Source organism: Nyctereutes procyonoides, unplaced genomic scaffold (assembly GCF_905146905.1).
Source record: "Nyctereutes procyonoides isolate TBG_1078 unplaced genomic scaffold, NYPRO_anot_genome, whole genome shotgun sequence".
Taxonomy (NCBI): Eukaryota; Metazoa; Chordata; class Mammalia; order Carnivora; family Canidae; genus Nyctereutes; species Nyctereutes procyonoides.
Genome location: NW_026575040.1, coordinates 24,189,585 through 24,206,600, shown reverse-complemented (window position 1 = coordinate 24,206,600; position 17,016 = coordinate 24,189,585). Strand labels below are relative to the sequence as shown.

Genomic DNA, 17,016 nt, shown 5'->3' with positions numbered 1-17,016 from the left:
TAAACGTCAAAAGTGAAAGACAAGGGGAGAATCTTAAAAGCAACATGAGAAAAAACAACTTGCTGTGTAGAAAGGGACCCCAATAAGACTATCAGCTAAGTTTCCAGCAGAAATTTTTACAGGCCAGACGAGAATGGCATGATATATTCAACACATACAGGAGGTCATAGCTAGAGAAGCAAGACAAGAAAATAAATTAACAGAGGCAAACCAAAAAACAGACTTATTATAGAGAACAAACTGAAGGTCACTGAAGGGGAGGAGAGAAGGGGATGGGCTAAACCGGGAATAGGGATTAAGGAGGGCACTTGTTGGGATAAGTACTGGGTATTACATGTAAGTGATGAATCAATTAAATTCTACTCCTGAAACTATTACACTGTATTGTAACTAACTAGAATATATATATATGTAATATATATAATATATATAATATACATTCATTCATTCATATATATATCATATATACATGAATGACACAGAGAAAGAGGCAGATACATAGGCAGAGGGAGAAGCAGACTCCCTGCAGGGAACCTAATGTGGGACTTGATCCACTGAGCCACCCAGGTGACCCTAGAATTTAAATGAAAACTTAAAACAACAAAAAATATATAATAATTGGAAATTAAACAAAACTGACATTTGCAAAGGAGATGTAGACAGATTATTAGAAATAATGAGAATTTAACGAGGTGACTGGATATGGTAAAATGAAAAAATCATTTCTACACACCAGCTGTAAACTGTTTTTTTTAAAGATTTATTTATTTATTAATGAAACACAAAGAGAGAGAGAGAGGCAGACACACAGACAGAGGGAGAAGCAGGCTCCATGCAGGGAGCCTGACGTGGGACTCGATCCCGGGTCTCCAGGATCAGGCCCTAGGCTAAAGGCGGCGCTAAACCGCTGAGCCACCCGGGCCACACCATTAGCAGTTTTTAGAAAGTTTTAAGACAGTATCATTTATCAATTTATCACTTAGGAACAAAAATAACAAAAACTATTTAGGAATAAATTTAAGGAAATAGGTGTAAGAAATCCATGGAGAGGGACCCTGAGTGGCTCAGTGGTAGAGCATCTGCCTTTGGCTCAGGCGGTGATCCCACAGTCCTGGGATCAAGTCCCACATCAGGCTCCCCACAGGAAGCCTGCTTCTCCCTCTGCCTATGTCTCTGCCTCTCTGTGTGTCTCTTATTAATAAATAAAATCTTAAGAAAAAAGAAATCTATGGAGAGAATTATAAACCCTTACTGAATGATACTAGATAAATGGAAAGATGTAATAGTCTTCATGGATTGGAAGATTAAATTATCTCCCAATAGCCAATGCACTGAACATATCACAGACTGTTCTTTTTAAAGGAAACTGACAAGGGCCATGGATAGCCAAAATAAAATTTGTGATGGTAATGGTTTAGGGGAGGTGGTTTAGGTAGTGAAGGTTCTTGCTCTACCAGATACCAAGATTTTATTTATTTATTATTTTTAAAGATTTTATTTGTGAGAGAGGCAGAGACATATGCAGAGAGAGAAGCAGGCTCCATGCAGGGAGCCCGATGTGGGACTTGATCCCAGGACTCCAGGATCACACCCTGGGCCAAAGGCAGGTGCTCAACCATTGAGCCACCCAGGCATCCCCCAAGATTTATTTTAGAGCTATGCTAATTAAGACAGTGTAGCATTAGCTTAAGGGTAAGCCGAATGACCACTAAACACATGGTTTAGGAAAGGTAGCATTGTAAATTACTGAAGAAAAGAGGATGCTAGGACATTCAGTTATTCATATGGAAAAAAATGAAACTGCATCTCTACCAAGCACCACAAATTGTAAAAAGTACAAGACAAAAAAATCAAAGCTTCTAGAAAACATAGGAAAATATCTTTGTGACAGTGGAATTGAAAAGGGTTTTTTAAGTGAGGAAGTTCACAGAAAAGAACTAGAAAAGATAGATATTAATGTTTCAACTAAAATTAAAACTTCGTTTGTTAGAAGTTACTACAAGACATCGCCACCAAATGCAGTTTGCAAATTTTGAATGGATTTTGGTCTTCCAAAAAAAAATGGCTATATGGGGATCCCTGGGTGGCGCAGCGGTTTGGCGCCTGCCTTTGGCCCAGGGCGGGATCCTGGAGACCCGGGATCGAATCCCACGTCGGGCTCCCGGTGCATGGGGCCTGCTTCTCCCTCTGCCTATGTCTCTGCCTCTCTCTCTCTGTATGTGTGACTATAATAAATAAAAATTTTTAAAAAATAAAATTTTAAAAAAAGGCTATATGAAAACATTGGAGCAACTGGGGACATTTGAACATGGGCATATGAATGTAAGTGATGGAATTTTTAATTTTCTTATATATAATATTAGTATTATGTGTATGCAGGAGAAGGTGATTAAGAGATGAATGATTTATTTATGGATAAACTGTTGTGATACATGCAATTAACACACAAATTTAGCATAACCTATAAAAGTTTATATATATATATGTTTATATATAGAGAGAGAGAGAGACAGCAATATATATTAAAATGTACATGGCAAAATATTCATTGTTGGATCTAGATGAAGTATATACCTATGTTCTTTGTACCATTATTTCAGATTTTGTGAATGTTTGCAATTTTTTATTTTATTTATTTTTTTAAAGATTTATTTACTTATTTGAGAGAGAGAGAATAAGTGGAGGAGGCACAGAGGGAGAGGCAGAAAGAGAATCCTCAAGCAGACTCTCCAATGAGCACAGAGTCCAACACAGAGCTCAATGTCCCTGAGACCATGACCTGAGCCAAAATCAAGAGTCAGATACTCAACCGGGTCATTTATGCACCCTGCAAATTTTAATTAAAAAAAAAATTTTAGGGGGCTCCTGGATGGCTTAGTGGTTGAGCGTCTGCATTTTGTTGAAGAGACTCTGTTTTTCTCATTATATATTCTTGTCTCCTATGTTGTAAGTGAAGGAAATTATCAACAAAACAAAAAGATAAACTATTGAATAGGTGAAGATATTTGCAAATGATCTACCTGATAAGGGGTTATATATACTTAATACATAAAGTATATCAAGAATGTATATAACTCAATACCAAAAAAAAACCCCAGAAGTACAATTTAAAAATGGGCATAAGATGTGAATATACATTTATCCAAAGAAGACATACAGATGGCCAACAGACACATGAAAAGATGCTCAGCATCACTCATCATCAGGGAAATGCAAATCAAAACCATAATGAAGTATCACCTCACACCTGTCAGAATGGCCAAAATCAAACCACTAGAAATAACAAGTGTTGACAAGGATGTAAGAAAAGGGAACCATTATGTACTGCTGATAGGAATGCAAACTGGTGCAGCCACTGTGGAAAACAATTTGGAGATTCTTCAAAACTAAAAATAGAACTACCATATGATCCAGAAATTCTACAACTGGATATTTACCCAAAGAAAATGAAAGTACTAATTTGAAAAGATACATGCATCCCTATGTTTACTGCAGTATTATTTACAATAGCTAAGATATGAAAGCAACTAAAGTGTATATCCATACGTAGATCAATACATAAAAATGGTGTAGTATATAATTTATGTACATATATATGCACATACACATACACACTAAACCATATTACTCAGCTATAAAAAAGAGTGAAATCTTGCCATTTGCAACAACATGGATGGATCTAGAGAGTTTAATTCTAAGCGAACGAAGTCAGAGAAAGAAAATGCCATATGGGGATGCCTGGGTGGTTCAGTGGTTGAGCATCTGCCCTGGACTCAGGTCGTGATTGCGGGATCCTGGGATCAAGTCCCTTCATCAGGCTGTCCACAGGAAGCCTGCTTCTCCCTCTGCCTATGTCTCTGCCTCTCTCTCTGTGTCTCTCATTAATAAATAAATAAAACCTTTTAAAAAAAGAAAATACCATATGATTTCACTCATATGTGGAATTTAAGAAACAAAACAAATAAATGAAAAAAGAAGCAAACAAACAAACAAAAAAAACCCTGACTCCTAAAAACAGAGAACAAACTGCTGATTACTAGAGGGGAAGGGGCAGAGGGGTGAAATAGGTGATGGAGATTAAGGAGTGCACTTGTCATGATTAACACTGAGTAATGTATAGAATTGTTCAATCACTATATTGTATACCTGAAATTAATATAACACTGTATGTTAATTATACTTGAATAAAAATGGTTAAAAATATACTCTGGAATCAAAAAGAACTGAATTTATATCCTGATTCCATCAGTTTTTAACCTGTGTAACTTTGATCAAATAAATTAACTCCTCTATGATTACGTTTCTTAGTGGATAAAGTGAAAGCAAGGAAAAGGGATTTCTGTATCATGCAATAAATATGTGCTCATAAAATTCAATATTAGTATATTGCAATATTAGTATTATATTAGTCTATCTTGTTTAGCACTGTGGCAAGCTAATATCAGTGGAGAAGAATTAGTGATGTATACTTGACATTAAACATATCTGGTGAAAACATTAAACATACACAGTTGATGCAAATAAAACTACTGCAAAAATATGCAAAAGATGTATTTTCATAGAATAGGAAAGACTAACAGCAAAGAAATATGGTAAGATGACCAACCTTATTAATCATAGGGAAATGCAATTTAGGAACAAAATGAGATATAATTTCATTCCCGGGGATCCCTGGGTGGCGCAGCGGTTTGGCGCCTGCCTTTGACCCAGGGCGCGATCCTGGGGACCTGGGATCGAATCCCACATCGGGCTCCCGGTGAGTGGAGCCTGCTTCTCTCTCTGCCTGTGTCTCTGCCTCTCTCTCTCTCTCTCTCTCTCTGTGACTATCATAAATAAATAAAAATTTAAAAAAAATTCATTCCCACTAGATAGGCAAAAATTAAATCTGATGATAATGGTAGGACTATGTATTGGTATAACCACTTTGAAAACCAATAACATTATCTAGAAAGTTAAATATTCACATACTCTATGACCCAACTGACTTTACTCACTTCTAAATATATACACTAGACAAATTAATACATATATATGCAAGAATGGCCATATTTTCCTAATAGCAAAAGATCTGGAAATAATCACATGCTCATCAATGGAACAATGGATATATATATATATATATATATATATATATATATATATATATCACATATGATACCCTAGTGAACTTATGAACATGTAAGAATGTGGGTGAATCTTAAAAATAATACAGTGAAAAAAGCAACTTGCCAAGGTCTAAAGAGTATAATGCATTTTTAGAAAGCTCAAACACAATATATTGTTTAGAAATATATACAATAAGATGATATTAAACAGTCAGGAAAATAGGAAGCATTATATCTAGGATAGTGTGACCTCAAGAGGATAAGGCAAAAGAGAGAAGGAAGAAGCATACAGATAGATGCCACTGTACTAGTGATGTTTAAATTTTAAGTTGGGTGATAATTTCATAGGTATTCACATATGTTTCATGACATACATATATCTGATATATGTATCAGATACATATATCTGATATATATTCTTTCATATTTATCAAATATCACATAATGACAGTTAAAAGGGAAAAAAATAAAAGGGTAGAATATGAAAAAATCATCCAAAAAAAAGGTGGCATAGTTTTATCAATATCGGACTAGATAGACTTCAAGTAAAAAGCATTATTAAGGATAGAAGATTCTCCTTATTATGAAAAAAGGAGCAATTCACTACAAAGATAGAAAGCTACACATAGCTTCAAATTATGGAAATAAAAAATGACAATTATTAGAAGAATTTGACAAAATCACAATCTTTTAACACACATCCTTCAGTTATTAATTTTGAAAAAACAAAAACTTATTAAGAGTATATACACTATTTGAAGAACATAATTAGCAAATTATATCTAATGGACCTATGGAACCCTGAATCTAATTTAAAATTTCTTTCAAGCACACATAAATCTAGATCACAAGGCAAGTATTAACACATACAAAGAATGGATAACATTTGGACCACTTTTTGGTAAAAATGCAATTAAGTTAGAAATTAGTAACAAGGGATGCCTGGGCAGCTCAGGGGTTGAGCACCTGGAGTCCAGGGATGGAGTCCCACATCAGGCTCCCCGGAGGGAGCCTGCTTCTCTCTCTGCCTATGTCTCTGCCTCTCTCTCTCTGTGTCTCTCATGAATAAATAAATAAAATCTTTTTTAAAAGTCAGTAACAAAAAACAACTATAAAAAAATCATGTGTGGATTTATCATACAAATGGATGTCAAAAGAAAGAGTAGTAATAATTACATTGGACAAACCAGACTTTTTTGTTCTTGTATTGTTTTAATCCTGCTTTGGTATCAAATTAGTACTGGCCTCCTAGAATGATTTTGAATGTGTTCCCTCTATTCCATTATTTGTAAGACTTTGATAAAGATTATCAATTATTCATTAAATGTTTGGTAGGATTCACCATGCAACCATGTATGTTGTCTTGGGCTTTTCTCTGCTGGAAGATTTTTGATTCCTAGTTCAACTTTCATTCTTACTATTGGTCTAAGAAGATTTCCTACTTTCTAGATACAAGATTCATGATTCAATCATGGTAACGTGTGTTTTTTAGGAATCATCTGGGGTTTTTTCCCAAGTTATCAAGTTAGTATTTAATTGGTTATATTAGCCTGTTATCACACTATTTCTGTGGTTATCTGTTTTCTCTCCCATTTCTCATTTTGGTTTTTGAATCTTTTTCTTAGTTAATGTAGTTAAAGCATTGCCAATTTTGTTTATTTTTTTGGAAAGACTGGTCATTAATTTCAACGTTATGTTATTTTTTATTCTGGTCCCTATTTTATTTCTGACTTTTGTTATTTCCTTCCTCTACTAAATCTCAGTTAAGTTTCTTCTTTTTCTAGTTCCTTTTAATGTAGTGCAGTTTATTTGAACTTCGTTTCTTATGCAAACATCTATAGCATAAATTTCACTCTAACATCTGCTTTTGGTGCATCCCATAGGTTTTGGAATACTGTGTTTTCTTTTTTCTTTTGTTTTGAGACAGATTTTGATTTGTCATTTAATTTCTTATTCAGTTATTTTCCAATTTGTTGGTTAATTTCTTATGTGGCACATTGTGCAGTAGTGTGTTGTTTAATTTTTATGTATTAAATAACATTTACAGTATAGATTTTTCTAGTTTTATTTTATTGTTAATCTTTATTTTGTACCACTATATTTGGAAAATATACTTGGTATGATTTCAGTGTTCTTAAATTTGTAATATTTGTTGTATCTTTTTAAATGTGATTTAACCAGGGGATTCGTCTCTATGTATTTGAAGAAAATGTGAACTCTATTTTTCTTGGATCGAATGTATATATCTTTTAGAACTATGTACTCTAAGCATGCTTCCAGTAAAAATGTTCTTGTTGAGAAAAAAACCTTTAACAGAGGGTACTACTTCAAAATAAAGCATATCAAAGGGGAAGTGGTTGGGAATTAGTGAACTAGGTGATAGGAATTAAACAGTACACTTATCACGATGAGCACTGAATAATGTATAGAATTGTTGAATCACTATATTATACACCTGAAAGTAATATAACACTGTATGTTTACTGGATTTAAAATTTTAAAACTTAATAAAAATATGTTTGGGGGATCCCTGGGTGGCGCAGCGGTTTGGCGCCTGCCTTTGGCCCAGGGCGCGATCCTGGAGACCCGGGATCGAATCCCACGTCGGGCTCCCGGTGCATGGAGCCTGCTTCTCCCTCTGCCTGTGTCTCTGCCTCTCTCTCTCTCATTCAATGTGACTATCATAAATAAATAAATAAAAATTTAAAAAAAAAAAATATGTTTGGAATTGAAAAAATGCACCTCTAAATGACCAGTGCACACACACACTCCATGTATGTGTATATGTGTGTATTCATTGGCTCCCATAAATTTGAAAATACAGAAACTGCACTTTTAAAATTTAAATTCCAGTTAGTTAACACATGCGTACTATTAGTTTCAAGTACAATTTAATGACTCAACACCTACATATGACACCCAGTGGTCATCACAAGTGTCCTCTTTAATCTCTATCACCTATTTCACCCATCCTCCCACCCCCACCCTTCCAGGAACCCTCAGTTTGTTCTCTATAGTTCGGAGTCTGTTTCTTGATTTGCCTCTCTCTCTTCCCTGCCCCCCCCCCAATAATCGTTTGCTTTGTTTCTTAAATTCCACAAATGGTATTTGTCTTTCTGTGACTAGCTTAGTTTGCTTAGCATGATGCTCTCTAGCTCCATCCACGTCATTGCACGTGGTAAGATTTCATTCTTTTTGATGGCTGAGAATATTTCATTGTGTAATATATATACACCACACCTTCTTTATCCCTTCATCAGTCGATGGATACCTGGGCTGCTTCCACAATTTGGCTATCGTTGATAATGCTGCTATAAACAATGGGGTGCATGTATCCCTTCAAATTAGTATTTTTGTATCCTTTGGGTAAATACCTAGTAGCACAATTGTTAGATTGTAGGGTAGTTCTATTTTCAATTTTTTGAGGAATCTTTGTACTGTTTTCCACAATGGCTGATGGCTGCACTGATTTGCATTCCCACCAATAGTGAAAAATGGACAATTTTAAATATAACTTTAAAAACTGTGTTAAGGTAATACTGTGATTTTGTAAGATAATACAGGTGAATGTCATCATGATCTTTGGATAGAGGAATTTGTAGTATTTTCACAGAATGGAATACTCTACAGCAAGTAGAACGAACAAACTACAATGCATGGAACAATATGAATGAATGTTGCATAATTCTGAGTGATAAGAACTAGACACAAAAGAGTACATACTGTGTGATCCTATTTCTATAAAGCACAAAAGCTGGCAAAATCTATCCTGTCACCAGTTAGTGGTTTCCCAGACTAGAACTGGGCACAAGGCCAGTTAGGGTGTTAGTGATAGTGACTTCTGGTTACATGGGCAGGTCCACTTTTTGAAAATTCATTGAATTTTACACTTGTGATATGGATTTTTCTATATATGTATGTTTTACTCCAAATAAGGTTTATTTTTGAAAAAAATGAAGATACAGATATCCTGAATAGACCTATAATAGCTAAAGCAAATTAAGCTAGTATTTGAAAATCCACCTATTAAGGACAAACATTCCAGTAGCAGATGGTTTTTCTGTTTAATTCTAACAAACCTTCAAGAAACAAGTTATTAGTATAGTATACAAACTGCCAGAGAACAGCATTTAACTGTAAAGCCATATATGTACTGTTATTACTGTATATTATTATACTGTACATTGTCATAACTGTATATTATTATATAAGTTATTACTATATAACACCATTACTGTTATTACTACAAAGGACAGAATGCGGATAAACAGAAGAAATTACAAGGAGAAAAGCAGATTTACATTATCAGAGGCAGCATAATGTAGTAGTGACAGTGAGACTCTGAGAGCCAGCCTGCCTAACCTCAGACCACGGCTCTGCCCTCTGTAGGCGATATGACTGAAGCAGATTATTTAACCCCTGTATGTTGTTCTCCATTCTGTAAAATGGGGGTAATACTAGTGCTTACCTCACAGGGCTATATAAAGATTATATGATCGATTATTTGCAAAGCACTTAGAATGGTAGCTGGTACGTAACAAACACTATACATTTGTATAGCAAATCAAACAAATCTGGTGGGTTAAAGAGCCTGCCTTGTAAAGCAGTAAGCTCTTCAGGGGCTCATGCAAAGACTGGAAAAATACCAGTTTGGGGTCTAGCAATCTTCTCAAACTTCAGCATGCATTCGGATCACATTGGAAATCTTGCTAAAATGCATGTTCTGAGTCATAAACCCTGGGTGGAACCTGAAATTCTTTATTTCTAAGAGAGGGTGTCGGTGCTGTGGGGCTCCTGTGGACTACAGCTTGAGGAGTAGAGATCTAGGCCTTTCCATATGACTATATATACATCATGGTTTCAAAGATGCTTAGTTCTTATTTCTGATTATCAACTGGCAGTTGATTCTAAATTCTAAATATATTTCTCTTTCAAAACCAACTTTCATCACCTCAATTAACTAATAATAATTTAAACACTAAAAGGATTATAAATTTATAGGAAGCTTGGGATGACTCTTTACACAAATGTGTATCTTCTCATAATGTAGTAATTATATGTGCGCTCTCTCTCTCTCTTTTTTTTTTAATTCAGCTATCTTTTGGGTTTTCTTAAAGAAAAAACACTTATCACAAGAAATGTGAACAGTGAAATACAGCAGAGGCAGTTCCTGTGTCATTTTGGAATTCACAGTAGAGTCTATATTTGATATGATAAAGAAGATGTCACTTTAGATCTCCAGTAGGGAAGTGACAGAAGGAAAAGCTCCTGTGAGGGCAGGATAAATGACAAAGAAGGAAAATGTCAGGCTTGAAGTAAAAAGAAAAAATAAAGAACAATCTTTTTTTTAAACTTTGAAGGTATGGTTCTGAGATGTGAAAGAGGTTAAAGAGTAGGACTAACATTGAGCACCATATTAATTCAACATGCTGAATAGGCAAATGAGACTTTGGTGTATCAGAGAACCTGGTGAAGCATACTTCTGTGCATCCCCCTGGACCTCAGGTTCTAAAGACTGTTAACATGTGATCCAGAATGGAAACTGAAGAATGGCTTCGTGCTTGGCGCTTTTTGACATTGTGGGAAATTCTGGATGATTTGGTCTGAGTTATATCCCATGCTTTCTTTCCTTTAGGGAATCCTCAGTAATGATGATTGACTTAAAGCCAAAGGGAGGGATCCCTGGGTGGCACAGCGGTTTAGCGCCTGCCTTTGGCCCAGGGCGCGATCCTGGAGACCCGGGATCGAATCCCACATCGGGCTCCCGGTGCATGGAGCCTGCTTCTCCCTCTGCCTGTGTCTCTGCCTCTCTCTCTCTCTCTCTCTCTCTGTGACTATCATAAAGAAATAAAAAAAATTAAAAAAAAAAAAAAAAGCCAAAGGGAACCCGCAGAGTTTCCTGGGGACTGGATGCACATAGGCAGCAACTCTGGGACTGTCCTGTGCAGTGTGTCTGAGGGCTTTGGCCATAGAGTGGCTCATGAACATACAACATAAAGCTATTCATACTAATTTCTGCTGTTCCTGCGGCCCACTTTGCAAATGCTCCCAGATCTGATAGAGCCAATGAGTAAGGAAGCAGTGGATAGGACATTTTATTCTTCTATTATTCTACTGTTTGAAGTCAACACGGAAAGTTCTAGGCTATATATTTTGCTTTAAAAAGAAGAATATAGGAGAAGTGAGGGAAAGATGAGACTAGGCATTCAAAGTATATAATGCTACAGTTTTCTTTAAACTTGTGCTATTTTAAATTATTTTAGTATTTTACTCACCACCACTGCACAGAGATTGTATTTAGGGTGTTTCCGAAAAACTGGACAAATGTAAGGAGTAAGGTCCAAGTTGGTGAGTGGGTAATGAATATCTGTTCTCAGTTTCCTTTTCATTGTACCCAGAATGTCAAATCTGGAGAGAGGATAAATGTACGAAACATAAAGTAAGTTTGTAAACCATTCATGAATGAAGTCTACATACCTTGGTAAATTCCAATACAGTTAAAAATAATTTCTTGGAAAAATAATTTGGCACAGACCTGTACATAAATTTTTTTCTTATCTATGTGTATTTATAATCTCCACATCCACATGTGTCAGCTGAACTGAGACTCGTTATGCCAGAGGTGTGAGTCAGGAGGTGAGACAGTACAGAGTCAATCCAGGGAGAGGAGAAGATGGGGACAAAGCCAGGTTTGGCATCAAGGAGTAGAAAACACATTGATTGACTCAGCTTTTCCTTATCTTGACTTTAGCATGTGTCGTTTCAGCAGTGTCTCATTTTCCAACTCTCAGGTTTTTATATATCTTTAAAAAGATAAAATTTTCCAAAAATCTTGTCCCATTCTCTATTTGTTATATAGATCAACAATTCCAAAATCTGAATTCCTATCAGAATCACCCTGGAGCTTTTTAAAAAATAAATTATGATGGTGCCTGGGTGGCTCAGTTAGGCACCCAACTCTTGATTTCTGCTCAGATGGTGATCTCGGGGTCAGGAGATCAAGCCCTACATTGGGCTCTGAGCTGGGCATGGAACCTGTGTAAGATTCTCTCTCTCCCTCTGCTCCTCTTGTCCCCCTCTAAATACATAAATTAAGTAAAAAAGTTCACTTTGGAAAAATGGCTGAATGGCTGATTTAGGTCTGGGGCAGGGAAATTACTGTGTGAACCTGAGATATCCTCATGCTTTCAGCAAGACACCTTGTTTGCAAAAACTAAGGGAGTACCTACCATCTGACCCAACAATCCTGTGCCTACATATCATAGCAAAAGAAATGAAGATTTATACCCACATAAAAACCTATATGCTAATGTTTATAGCAGCTGAATTCATATCTGCCACAAATTGGAATCAACCCAAATATTCATCAACTCATGAATGGATAAACAATTGTGGTATAAGGAGTGCCTGGCTGGCTCAGTTGGTAATCCATGCAACCTCTGATGCCAGGGTCATGAGTTCAAGCCTCACAATGGGTGTGGAGCCTACTTAATTAAAAAAAAAAAAACACCCATAAGAGTGGTATATTCATGAAAGGGAATACTACATAGCAATAAAAAGGAAAGAACCAGTAACTCACTAACAACATGAATTAATCTCAGAAACACTATGCTAAGTGAAAGAAGCCAAACTAAAAACAAAACAAAACAAAAAAAACTGCACATGGCATACATAACATAGGATATTCTGGGAAAGGCAGAACTATAAAGACAGGAAATCAGATCAAACCTTTCCAGGGACTGAGTGTGGGAGAAGGGGTGGATGATGAGAAAGCATGAGAAAACTTTTTGGGGTGATGGACAGAGTTCTATGTTGGCTCTGCTGGCTACATGACCATGCATTTGTCAAAATTCATAGGACTACACACTTAAAAAAAGGATACATTTTATACTTGCAATTATACTTTAATAAATCTGTATTAACTAACTAATGGGCTCAGAGAAGCAGGCTTAAAGGGGTTACCACTGGCCAATTTTGAGTAATTTAAGCATAAAGAAGGATGATGATAGTAATGGATATTAGGCACATTAATTTTTAAAATATCCATGAGTTGGGGCACATGGGTGGCTCAGTGGTTGAGCATCATTGGCTCATCATGATCCTGGGGTCCTGGGATTGAGTCCTGAATAAGGTTCCTCACAGGGAGCCTGCTTCTCTCTCTGCCTCTGTCTCTGCCTCTCTCTGTCTCTCATGAATAAATAAATTTAAAAAAAAAATCCAGATTCATGTTAATTATAGAGGGGAAACTATACTTATAAATGGTGGGATCTTCTAGTCACTATCTTAATTAACTATGGCATCAAACTTAACATCACCAAGAGTGGGACAAACTTTTATGATGTGCCTCCTGATATAATGTGGTGACAAATAAAAGAACATCACCTAGTCTGCATTTCCACTAAAAAAAAAAGTTTATACTGAATCTCACCATGGGGAAGCAATTAGATAAATACAGAATGGGGCATATAATATAAACAATGGACTCCCCAAGGACTTTTTTAAAAAGATTTTATTTATTTATTCATGAAAGAGAGAGAGAGAGGCAGAGACACAGGCAGAGGGAGAAGCAGGCTCCATGCCGGGAGCCCGATACGGAACTTGATCCTGGGACTCCAGGACCATGCCCCGGGCCAAAGGCAGGCGCTGAACTGCTGAGCCACCCAGGGATCCCCACCAAGGACTTTTTTAATGAGAAAAAAAAAGTTTAAATATATAAAAAGGTAGAAGGATTATCCTAGATTAAGAGACTAAAGAAACAGCCAGGAGCACCTGGCTGACTCTGTTGGTTGAGTGTCTGCCTTCAGCTCAGGTCATGATCCCAGAGTCCTGGGATCAAGCCCCACATAGGGCTCCCTGCTGAGTAGGGAACCTGCTTCTCCCTCTCCCTCTGCCCCTGCTTGTGCTCTTTCTCTCAAATAAGTAAAATCTTTAGAAAAAATAAAGAGACAGCCACGTGCAGTATATGACCCTGGACTGGATGCTGGATTAGAAGTTACAAAAGGCATTTTGGAGATGAAAAATTTAGATATAGATTGTATGTTAGGTGATGGGAAATCGCTGTTACATTTCTTGAGCATGATAATGGTGTTGTGATTATGTCAAAGAATGTCCTCATTCTCAGGTGATATACACTTAAGTACTTAAGCAGGAAATGCCATGGGGTTTGCTTCTTATTTCAGAATTCAGCTAATAAAATGGAAGGGATGAAGGAAAGAAGAGGGAGGTAGAGGAAAGAAAGAAGAAAGAAAGAAAGAAAGAAAGAAAGAAAGAAAGAAAGAAAGAAAGAAAGAAAGAAAGAGAAAGAAAGAAAGAGAAAGAAAGAAAGAAAGAAAGAAAGAAAGAAAGAAAGAAAGAAAGAAAGAAAGAAAGAAAGAAAGAAAGAAAGAAAAGAAGGAAATGGGGCAATGTCACCAATATTAATGAAGATCCTAGGGCATTATATATTCTTAGAATTTTTCTGTAGATTTGAAACTTTTTATAATAAAAATGAGGTGGGATTAAAAAATTAAAATCATGATGTTTAGAATCCACCTCAGACCTGTGGAATAAGAATTCCCAAAGGTGAGGCCAGGGAATTTATTTTTTTAAAAGTCCTCATTGTGAGTGCCAAATGTCTATCAACAGACAAATAAACAAGCAAAATATGATGCAGACACAATGGGATATTATTCAGCTATAGAAAGAAATGAACTTCCAGTACATACCACAACATGGATGAACCTTGAAAACATATTCTAAGTGAAATAGGTCAGCAAAAAGGACAAACATTGTATGATTCCATGTACATGAAGTACCTAGAACAGGCGAGTTTATAGGCACAGAAAGCAGAATTTTTGAATCACTATATTGTACACCTGAACCTAATCTAACACTGTTAGAGTTCAATAAAAAGGTTAAAAGCATGGATTTTATGTTACCTGTGTTTTATCACAAATTTTTAAAAACTAATGTAATATACTGAATACCATTGAAGTGTACACTGTACTTTTAAGTCTTTCTTTTAGAGAGAGCATGTGCACAAGCAGCAGGGGCAGAAGGAGAGGGAGAGAGACTCTCAAGCAGACTCCTCAGTGAGCTCAGAGCCTGAAACAAGAGCTCAGTCTCGCAATCCTGACATCAAGACATGAGTGGAAACCAAGAATCGGACACTTACCCAACTGAGCCACCCCGGCGCCCCTGAATTGTACACTTTAAATGGGTGAATTGCACGATCTGTGAATTCTATCTCGAGAAAGCCATTAAAAAAATCTCAGAAAACATCAAAATCCATACCTTTTTAAATGAAAGATAATTATTTTTGGTGCTTTGGAAATACTGGCCCTTACAGCTGTTTCTTGCTTGGTTTCACAGAAAGAACAGTGAATTTGGTTATTCCAGGTCAGTGTGTCTTGTTGAAAAAAACACTGGAGACAGTCCTATGGAGGTAAAAAAGCATTTGGGACTACTTTGGATCAACTGCAGCCCAGCCTGTTTACAGTAGCACTTTGCAACAGTTGTGGAAATGTGATCTTCAGTGCTTTCCCCAAAGTCAACACATCCAGGAGGCCCTGTGTCATGAGCTGTTGCCTGGACAGGTTTAAAACCTACCTGACAAAAGGAGGTGCATCTCTCTCACTTAGTTACTGAAATGGATCCAAGTGCCCATCTCACTTCCAATCTCTGGATCAGCATTTTAACATTTCTGGTTTATTTCAGAATAATATTGACTGTGCAGTTTCGACTAACCAAGTCAGGCAGCTGTTTTAGGTTATTTGTCTCATCACAAAAGTGATCCAGAAACTGAAAATGACCATGTCCCGTGTTTTGAGGTGACCCAAAATGAAGACAGCAGAACAGAACTTGATCCCATGCCCCCAGAAGCCATCCTGAATGTAGCCAGCCCCCCGCTCTGCAAACCATTAACCCAAAGAGAAAGATGAGTGCAGACTGTGTGTTTCAGTACACACGCCAGTGCCTCATTTAGTGTCTTTGGATTTTGTTTCCAATCTTCTTCAGCAATTCCATCTGAGAATTAAGCCTACTTCTACATAAGTAGTAGGATTCTGTTCTCCAATTCTGGTATGGGAAAACTTATAGCAGCAGATGTATCTTCACAATTTAGGTAGAAAAATATAAATATGTATTATTCTTCAAGGATACTTCTTGCTCCCTGCCTTCTAGCTGTCCCCTGCCTTCTACCGCTACCTGGATTTACAGATTAATTTTTGGTATTATGGTGAGGAAAATTCAAGAGGTAAATTCCCTGTATGCACCAGGCCATCTTAAATAGAATGAACAAATCCCACCAGTCATTTCAATTTTACAGTGAGGCTGTTTTAACAATTACATTTAGAAATACAACTGAATTCACAGTAACTTTTGACTATACGTTGCTTTTCTACAAAATATAGTCATCATGGGCTTCCAATTTGTTTTAAGTTATAGAACACCCCCCTCATAATAGACAATGTAGGAAGCAGCCCTGAGATGGTATCCAGGAGCAAGAATCCCTACCTGAAGAGAGCACTCATATTCGGATGGAATGGGGAGAGAGAGGACGGTGAAGACTTCATTCTTGTAGGTACAGTTCTCACACTTCAAACACATGATGCTGTAGTTGAGCTGCCCTTCAAACAGCTGTGTGATGATGGAGGACTCATTGGCAATCACCTTCCTGCAGCATCTGGGAACAGATCCTTTTTCATATGATCTTTTTCGATGGTACTGAATCAAGGAACAAATTGGCCCCAAATCAACAATTGGTTATCAAAAGAAAGCTTTTAACAGAATGACTTGATTTTTTTTTTTCGATCAGAATGATACACTGCTACTGGAAACCAATTAATTTTGGATTCAGACAATACACAGGTAAGGTCTTCTTAAGTGTACATGTTATGTGGGGCAACTGGGTGGCTCAGTCAGTTGAGTGTTG

General features: G+C 36.7%; 1 protein-coding gene across 1 annotated transcript in view; it reads right to left on the bottom strand.

The window, feature by feature from the left end:
- Nucleotides 1-17,016, bottom strand: part of USP50 (ubiquitin specific peptidase 50) — a 45,568-nt gene that overhangs the window by 24,424 nt on the left and 4,128 nt on the right. The window contains exons 4-6 of the mRNA XM_055319816.1: nucleotides 16,599-16,808; nucleotides 15,378-15,520; nucleotides 11,381-11,513 (exon numbers count right to left, since the gene is read on the bottom strand). Coding sequence (XP_055175791.1) covers nucleotides 11,381-11,513; nucleotides 15,378-15,520; nucleotides 16,599-16,808 — 486 coding nt within the window. The remainder of the gene's footprint in view (nucleotides 1-11,380; nucleotides 11,514-15,377; nucleotides 15,521-16,598; nucleotides 16,809-17,016) is intronic.